Below are 7,534 nucleotides of genomic sequence, written 5' to 3'. Positions count from 1 at the left end.
TATATATATATATATATATATATATATATATATATATAAGTTATATAACCTAAGTATATTGATAGATATACGTATATTCTTACTATATTTTAGGTATATATAGTATAACACTATAACTTAAGCATATATGATATAACTTAATATATATATGTATACACGTATATTCTGTATTGCTAACTTGCTATTAGCCTGTTAGTCAGTATATATTTAAACTTTACTTATAAACTTGTATCACATATGTAAATATACCTACAATATACTAATAAATACTATAATATATATATATATATATATATATAATACAAAAAACAAAAAAAAAGGTTTTGGAGACTTTGAACCGGACCGGTTCCGGTTTGAGGTTTCAAACCGATAAACCGGAACCGGTTAAACGGTTCCGGTTTTTTAACCGGAAACTGGCCGGTTCCCTAACCGGTTACCGGTCCGGTTCCGGTTAAACCGGTTGACAGGTTTAGACCATACGCCCAAAAGCATGTGGCAATTCACTTGTAGTCCATGGCCTTATCGATAGCAAGAGAAATAACTCTACTCGTTTTAAAAATAGACAACAAATATTCTTATAGCATAGCTGTTACACTTGATTATCAACACGCAGAGAGCTGTTTTTCGTATGACACATAAAGTAGTACTTAGTAACAACTAACAAGTAGCAACCAGACTTCGACGTATTGGATTCTGAACGGCAGATTGTGTTACTTTTTACTGATGGAAACTCAGTTTTGAAGGTTCATTTCACAGCGTTCCTGAAAGACACAGAATAAGCAGCATGCACGATTATCTAAATGAATTGATCGATAAAATTCGTGGTAAACAAACATATATGACATTTACTCACTTAAGAGAGTTCCAAAGATTAATGCCAAAGTTAAACTAACCCACACCAGAACAAGCTGGCCATGAAGATAAATCATTGACACCACATTTCCTTCCATCAGATGCATATTAGCTTTTTAATCTATGAATTTCGATTGCAATGAAAAACCACTATACGAACACTAATCAACAATGGCCAGAAAGTTCTCAGGAATCACCAAGTTAGACATCTCAACCGGTAAGGAACCTCGGCCGATATATTGTTATTGCTCCCTTGGGGGCTGTTCCACCACAACTTGCACAGGCTCCACATTTCCATGACTATGAGGTGCCAATACTTGGTTGCTGCTATTAGCTGTTCCTGAAGCTAGATCTATCTCACTGCCCAGGCCAGCATCCTGTGTGCGCACTGGGCGGAGCAAACCTTGCAATCTCAGCAGGTAGCTCTGACTGGAGGGTTGGGATCTCACATACCGAGCTGCTGTCAGGACATTGGCTGTTGAACCCTCTGCTCGGATATTGGATAAAGCACTGAGATCAAGATTTGGAAAAACAGAAGAACGGCATCTAGGGCATTTCACATTTAACCGAAGCCACTCATCAATGCATTCAACGTGGAAGTTGTGAGCACAAGGCAGACCACGAACCTGCATATGATCTTGTAGTAAGAAAAAGCAATACTTGTGCCTTAAATTGAGCACGGATGTAAGATGCGTATGCATCTGATACCATGATGTTCTAGTGTTGACTTTTTTAGGGAAACTACCATCTCTCTGACACAAGAAGAAGGGGAAAAGAGGAACTAGGGATTGCATGTTGAAAGGTGAAAGAAGTGTGTCTTCGCGTCTGCTTAATTTAAATCAGCATGCATTCAACATCTGCAATATCTCCAGATCCCTTACTCAAGTATAATCAACTGCAGGCCGAGTTATATGATAATCAATTCTGTTTTCGATAAAGACCCCACTTGTGGGACTACACGGGGTATGTTGTTGTTGTTTTCGATAAAGAACTATCAATTTTGCTAAGCTACAGAAATCTAAAAACCAGTGAATAGACAAGGCACAACCTTCATCAGTTGAGCTTTTGCTTTTTCTCAGAGTGAGATGGGGATGGGGATGTGGACAATACCTAAAAATAAATACTTCCCCAGTCCACACTAATTGAGCAGGCACTAGGTTATTTTCAAATAGTCCCACACAATGCAATCTAATTTACTCCGTAAGGCTATTACAACAACATACCCAGCGTAAAATTAGTGGGCTAGATCATTGGTTAGGTGTTCAAATTTGATTTTGCTGGAAATGTTACATCATACTATGGATTTGAACACCCTTGAGAATGTGATAAAAATTTCGGTAAAAGTGATATGCTATAGGGCATGATGAAAGAAAAAGGTGAACCATAAATTATATTTTTTAAAGGGAAGTAATGAAGTAGTATTTACGCAAAAAAGGCAATTACCTCGTTTCCCATGCGAAACTCTTCCAAACAGATAGGGCACTCACTACAGTCAGTAGGAACAGCCTTCAGCCTGAACTTTGGTAGTTCCTGAATGAGAGCTTCCACTGCTTCTGTCTGTGTGCCAAATAGAGAAATACCACCAGTTTAAGATGATACAAAAGGTTTTCAGCTGACCAAGTTTAGCACGGAGATTTATGATGATAGCTGACCCCAGCTATTGACAGTAAACTGTTTACTTGTTACCTGAGCTTGGGTTAAGTAAAGTCCTGGGTGATATGAAGTAGCATCAGGTCCCATCGCTCTCATCTCCTGTCCTGCTGCTGCAAAAGTCCAATCTGGTACTCTGATCATGTCAACCAACACCTGTATTGAGGCAAAGGTTAAGCATGTCACTGGAAAAAAGTATCTAATTACTATATAATTCTATGAGAAGCAAAATCAGACATCTATTACCGATGTCAAACTATGCGTTAAGAAAAATTAACCTTGCACCCAACTCAACTCCAAAAGCTAGTTCATGAGGTGAAGATTGTCCAAAACGAATAAAGTGACTACAGTCCATATCCTCGACCAATGTGGGACTCTAACACCCCCTATGCATCTATGACTGGACGTCTAGAGCGTGGATACATAACATAGACACCCAACATTAAGGATGGGTCAGGGAGTGATACCATATTAAGAAAAATGGGCCTTGAACTTAACTCAACTCTAAAAACTAGCTCATAAGGTGAAGATTGTCTAAGACCATATAAGACGTTACAGCCTATACCCTCAACTAGTGTGGGACTCTAAACACAACAAAAGCTCAAACTCTAGTATGTATCTTTCTGAGATACATACTAGTATCAATAGACCAACAATTCTTCAATCCCAAACTAGTTGAGTCAGCTATATGAATCCATCGACTAAGCAGCTCTTTTTGAGATAATAACTAGTTTAAAGCTTCAATTTGAGCTCCAGGAAGCACCAAGCAAGATCCAAATTAACATCCAGGTCACCATCCAAAATCAATTCATAGACACGTCGCCAGAGCCTAAAGAAATTTGATATCGTTGGACATTGAAGCGCATTAATCCCCATGAGATATTAGAAAAATGTATACCACTTTAATTTCCTTTTTCATTTCAATTATAGTACTTCTATGCAAGTGGGCTGGTGGAAGGGGGTTTAGGAAACTTCGACGCCCAAAATTCCGAATCAAAAGGGAGCACCTTCACACAAGTCCAAAAGCAAGGCTATCAACGTAGGTTACAATCATTATTTTTTCACATTTACGCCTATAGTGGAATTTGAGACCTTCAAACTTCAAAGGCAAAATTAATTTAACATGGAGAGATAGCACGGGTTAAGCAAATAATAATAATAGTAGTAGTAGTAGCAGTACTAATAATAATAATGTTATAAACAACTATTGGTACATGCACGTCAAATACTAGCTTTAATACAATATAGATTCTAAAGCATACCCCAAATTCTGAAGTAGGAATTCCCTGTTGAGCACGTAATGAATGGGCTTGTCTTCTAGTTAACCACTGCAAAGAGAAATTTGAAACTTAATAGATGTAGTATTGATATTACTTCAAATGCATGTGTCATTTGTTAGACTATGTACTTCTATTTGTACGGACGACAAGATTACCCCAAGAAATAATAAGAAGTTTGTGTTTAAGGTTACTATCCTTCTTATAGTTCGTCTCAATCATTTCTTGGAAGAGAGGTGGCCAACACTGCTGTCGAAATAGAACCAGGCAATCAGTTACTAGTTTTTTGTTTGGGAAACTAACCTTCCCAATTGATATGCAAGCTATGCCAACGAGTCCACAGTAGCTGAAGAGCAACCAAATAAGGAAACCCCACTTTTGACCTTCTTCTGGCAACTGAAAGAATTCAACATCATATCAAATCTAAGGTTTCAGACTGGAACATCTAAAGTCAATGAGATCTAACGTGAACTTACACAGTTTCTCGCACTAGTGAACCATAAAGTCCCAATAATCGTCCAAGCCCAAAGAAAGGGATACAGAAACAGGGCAAGAATTGAAAGAACAACTATTCTTCCACGAAAGCGAGTATATCTCTGCTGCCAACCTAAATCCCTAAAATTTAATAACACCTAAACTTCAGTCCTTGTCATCTGAAACAACGATTCATATCAGGCGACGAAATGACCATAAGATCCAAATGTTGATCAAAATAATTTAACGGAATCCCACTAACTAATTGACTCCGTGCATCACTCTTAGCTTTTGATTAAAAGGTGACAGAGTTGAACATCAAACGTGATTCTAAAGGGTATTCACAATCAAAGTAACAACTCTGGATATACTCATACTACATGCACATAAGAGGAGATTGCCAACCACCTAGGTAAGACTGATATCAGAATTAAAGGCCTTTAGGTTAGGGAAAAGCTCCTAACATTAGCTAGGAACAAATGATAACTTGTATTTGAGTCCTGGTTCGAGTCTCCGGCGACGCCAATCAACATTTCTTTTATCAGTTTGAAAAAAAAAAAAAAAAAAAAAAAGGAGAAGACAAGTATTGACTTTTTCTAAGAAAATTTATACTATAGTCCCTGAAGGAAGGCCTTACAATCCCATTCCAGCAGCAAGTCCATTGTCAACAAACATTAGTAACCGAAAAAGAAACACCGTTGTATAGTCAACCTGGATCAAGAAAAGGGAAAGCAATTAATTCTTCCCAAAAATACTACACCAAAGTATCAGTAAACAAAGCTTCAGATTGTTATTAAATAAATACCTACCACAATCCAAATGTGCAAGGGGTATATACAAAGATGGTACCGCTTCCAATTTATCGCCACAATGATTCTAATAAACAAACAGTTAAAGAAAAAGAAAAAAAGACTCCAGAATAAAACAATTCAAGACAAGTAACACCAAAGATACAAGCCAATTAAACTACAGATAAGAACCCAATTCAGCATCCACGGTAATTCCAACTTCAAGAATCGAACTCAGTATGAATATTGAAAGGATACATACTAGTTGCTAACATTGACAGGAAGAACCCGTCATACCTGCAATACACGAAATTCAACACTCAATAAAGTTTCATATATCTTGAAAAAATATGAATCTAGAGTGAAAGGGTGAAAGATTTTAAGAACTGACCATTTAAAATCTGCGCCTTTCATTTCACAACGCAAATATTTGAAATCGGAGCAACCAAATTGAGAAAATTTGCGAATATTTTACACGCCGATTCTGTTACACTCCCAACATCGATGAGTACGTGTCGTGTACGCAGCTATTGAAAGGAGAATTCTGTACAGATTTGAAGGCTGTCTGTCGGGGAAAAGGGAAAGTAAGAAGAGAATTGTGAATAGACTGGAGAAGACTGTCTGATGTCAACCAAATTATGCACTTGTTGACACTTTAAGAAAAAGATATTATTATCTACTTTAAAGTTTAAAATGTTTTATTTTAATAAGATTTATTGTTTCAAAAATCTAAATTCATGTTAGGTTGGAAATATGTTAATTAGTTGCAACTAAGAGATAAAATTATACTATGTATTATTCTAATTAATTAATTATACCGACATATCTCGTTTGTGTACTATGTATTATTCTAATTAATTAATTATACCGACATGTCTCGTTTGTGTTTGTTTAGACGTAAACTGCAATTTTTTATTTATTTTATGGTATGCAGTGAGGAAATCCTTCTTTGGAGTTTCTTTTGTCCAAAAGAAATTACTTTTATTATTAAGAAAGTTTAGTACATGACTTGACTCGCCTATGATATTATATAATGCCATCTAAATAATCATTTTCATAGAATAAGTAAGGTAAAAATGGATACATACTAGATCCTTAAGCTTTCAAAAAATTCTAAATTGCTTTCATTATTCATGAATTTCTTATCAAGCCTTCAATTCTAGACTTTCTCCTTGAGAACTGACTATCTGCAATCATCAATAATGTTATTTGGAATAATGATACGTTAGTAATCTCTATACAATTTTTAGGGGAAAAAATTATAATGAAGACACTTTGTCTCTCTTAGTGGGCCTTTTATTCGACCTAATTAATTCATAACTATCATATTTCTCTGGCTAATTTTCTCCTGAACTTCTTCTCCAAGGGAGTAAGGGACTTTCATGAATCACTTCTTCCATCCCAGTCACCAAACTTGAGAACTGAGCCAGTTTGTTGTTATCACCTTGTTGGGCTAATACGTGGGCTGGGCTGTCCGTTAAAAATAATTTCTTAGATATATTCGGCCCAAAAACACTTTCTTCTATTTTTTGCAAGTAAAAGATATGTCTGATGTCTTCTCAAAACTAATCCAAACACCCACTTAACCTTCTTGCCACCATCATCAAATCTGATTTAATTGGATAATTCTACCTCTCTTTGCCACCATGAAAAGAAGAATATTTATATGTTATCTTATTTTTTGTTGTTCTATTGTGAAAATTATGATAAGCAAATGTGTTTATGTCACGACCAAGCCCATGACACACATTGTATGTTTTGGCACAACAATTCTCAATGGATTCGCCCTTTGGGTTATGCCATCATCGAGCCTCAAATCATGCATACCATATAAATTTGTGTTATGTCGTATAAATCTATTCATTTTTTCTTTCTCATTCTGATGTGAGATTCGCCTAAGGTATGTTGGAAATCCTATGAAAAATACTTGATTTCGAACCTTGTCGGATTGTACTTGATCACGCACTTTGCAGGAAATTCTTGAAAGCTTGAGGCATGTCATTTAAGACACTGTCCTTAAGAATATTTCACCCGGTATAGGTGTATCCCCAGGATTCAACAAATTCTTCTAGTACAAAACTAAGAGCTAGAATTTAATAAAGATTTCACAAAAAAGAAAACTCAACACAACATAATATAGAAGAAAAAAATATTTCTTTATATATGAAACCATAAGTAAAAGAGTACTTGTATATATATAGTACAAGAACTCAAAAAAGGCTACAGCCAAATAATGCCCCAAACTGATTAAAAAAATTACTAGCCATAAAGAGTCATCAAGTGACCAAATTAAATATAATAATACCGTTACGTCTAATTCATATAACATGAATTATGCCATTAAGGCTAATAATATAGACCAAAATAGAATTAAGTCTTTTGTATTAAAGTCCATAGGAACGTTACAAATAGTCCTTTTATTTTTGAGATATTAAATAGTAAATATTATTTTTCTAACAAGGTATGTGCCTTTTTATTAGACGCTTGCTTGTG

At 35.7% G+C, this 7,534-nt stretch overlaps 1 protein-coding gene across 2 annotated transcripts; it reads right to left on the bottom strand.

The window, feature by feature from the left end:
- Window positions 1–550: 550 nt before the first annotated feature.
- Window positions 551–5,683, bottom strand: LOC132601339 (E3 ubiquitin-protein ligase SIS3-like). Of its 2 annotated transcripts, XR_009567554.1 has the most exons (11): window positions 5,433–5,683; window positions 5,300–5,338; window positions 5,063–5,129; window positions 4,891–4,964; window positions 4,256–4,394; window positions 4,083–4,175; window positions 3,765–3,830; window positions 2,539–2,658; window positions 2,296–2,409; window positions 854–1,478; window positions 551–761 (listed from the first exon to the last, which is right to left on the bottom strand). XR_009567554.1 is itself a non-coding variant. In XM_060314437.1 (10 exons), exons 1-10 carry the CDS (start codon window positions 5,453–5,455, stop codon window positions 1,095–1,097), a joined length of 1,119 nt encoding a protein of 372 aa, XP_060170420.1. In that variant the 5' UTR covers window positions 5,456–5,683; the 3' UTR covers window positions 779–1,094. The 2 variants fall into 2 exon arrangements, 1 of the variants encoding a protein (XP_060170420.1); XM_060314437.1 differs by lacking the exon at window positions 551–761 and having other exon boundaries at window positions 779–1,478.
- Window positions 5,684–7,534: the final 1,851 nt, after the last annotated feature.

This window comes from Lycium barbarum, chromosome 1, assembly GCF_019175385.1.
Source record: "Lycium barbarum isolate Lr01 chromosome 1, ASM1917538v2, whole genome shotgun sequence".
NCBI lineage: Eukaryota > Viridiplantae > Streptophyta > Magnoliopsida > Solanales > Solanaceae > Lycium > Lycium barbarum.
The sequence above is the reverse complement of the archived record's forward strand: the minus strand, read 5'-3'. Positions and strand labels throughout refer to the sequence as shown.

Excerpts from the sequence above, each read along its gene's own strand:
- LOC132601339 (XM_060314437.1), bottom strand. The coding sequence starts at position 5,455 with ATGAAAGGCGCAGATTTTAAATG. Across the intron at positions 5,339-5,432 it reads AAAGGCGCAGATTTTAAATG|GTATGACGGGTTCTTCCTGT; the intron begins GTCAGTTCTTAA and ends CGTGTATTGCAG. Across the intron at positions 4,965-5,062 it reads CCTTGCACATTTGGATTGTG|GTTGACTATACAACGGTGTT; the intron begins GTAGGTATTTAT and ends TTCTTGATCCAG.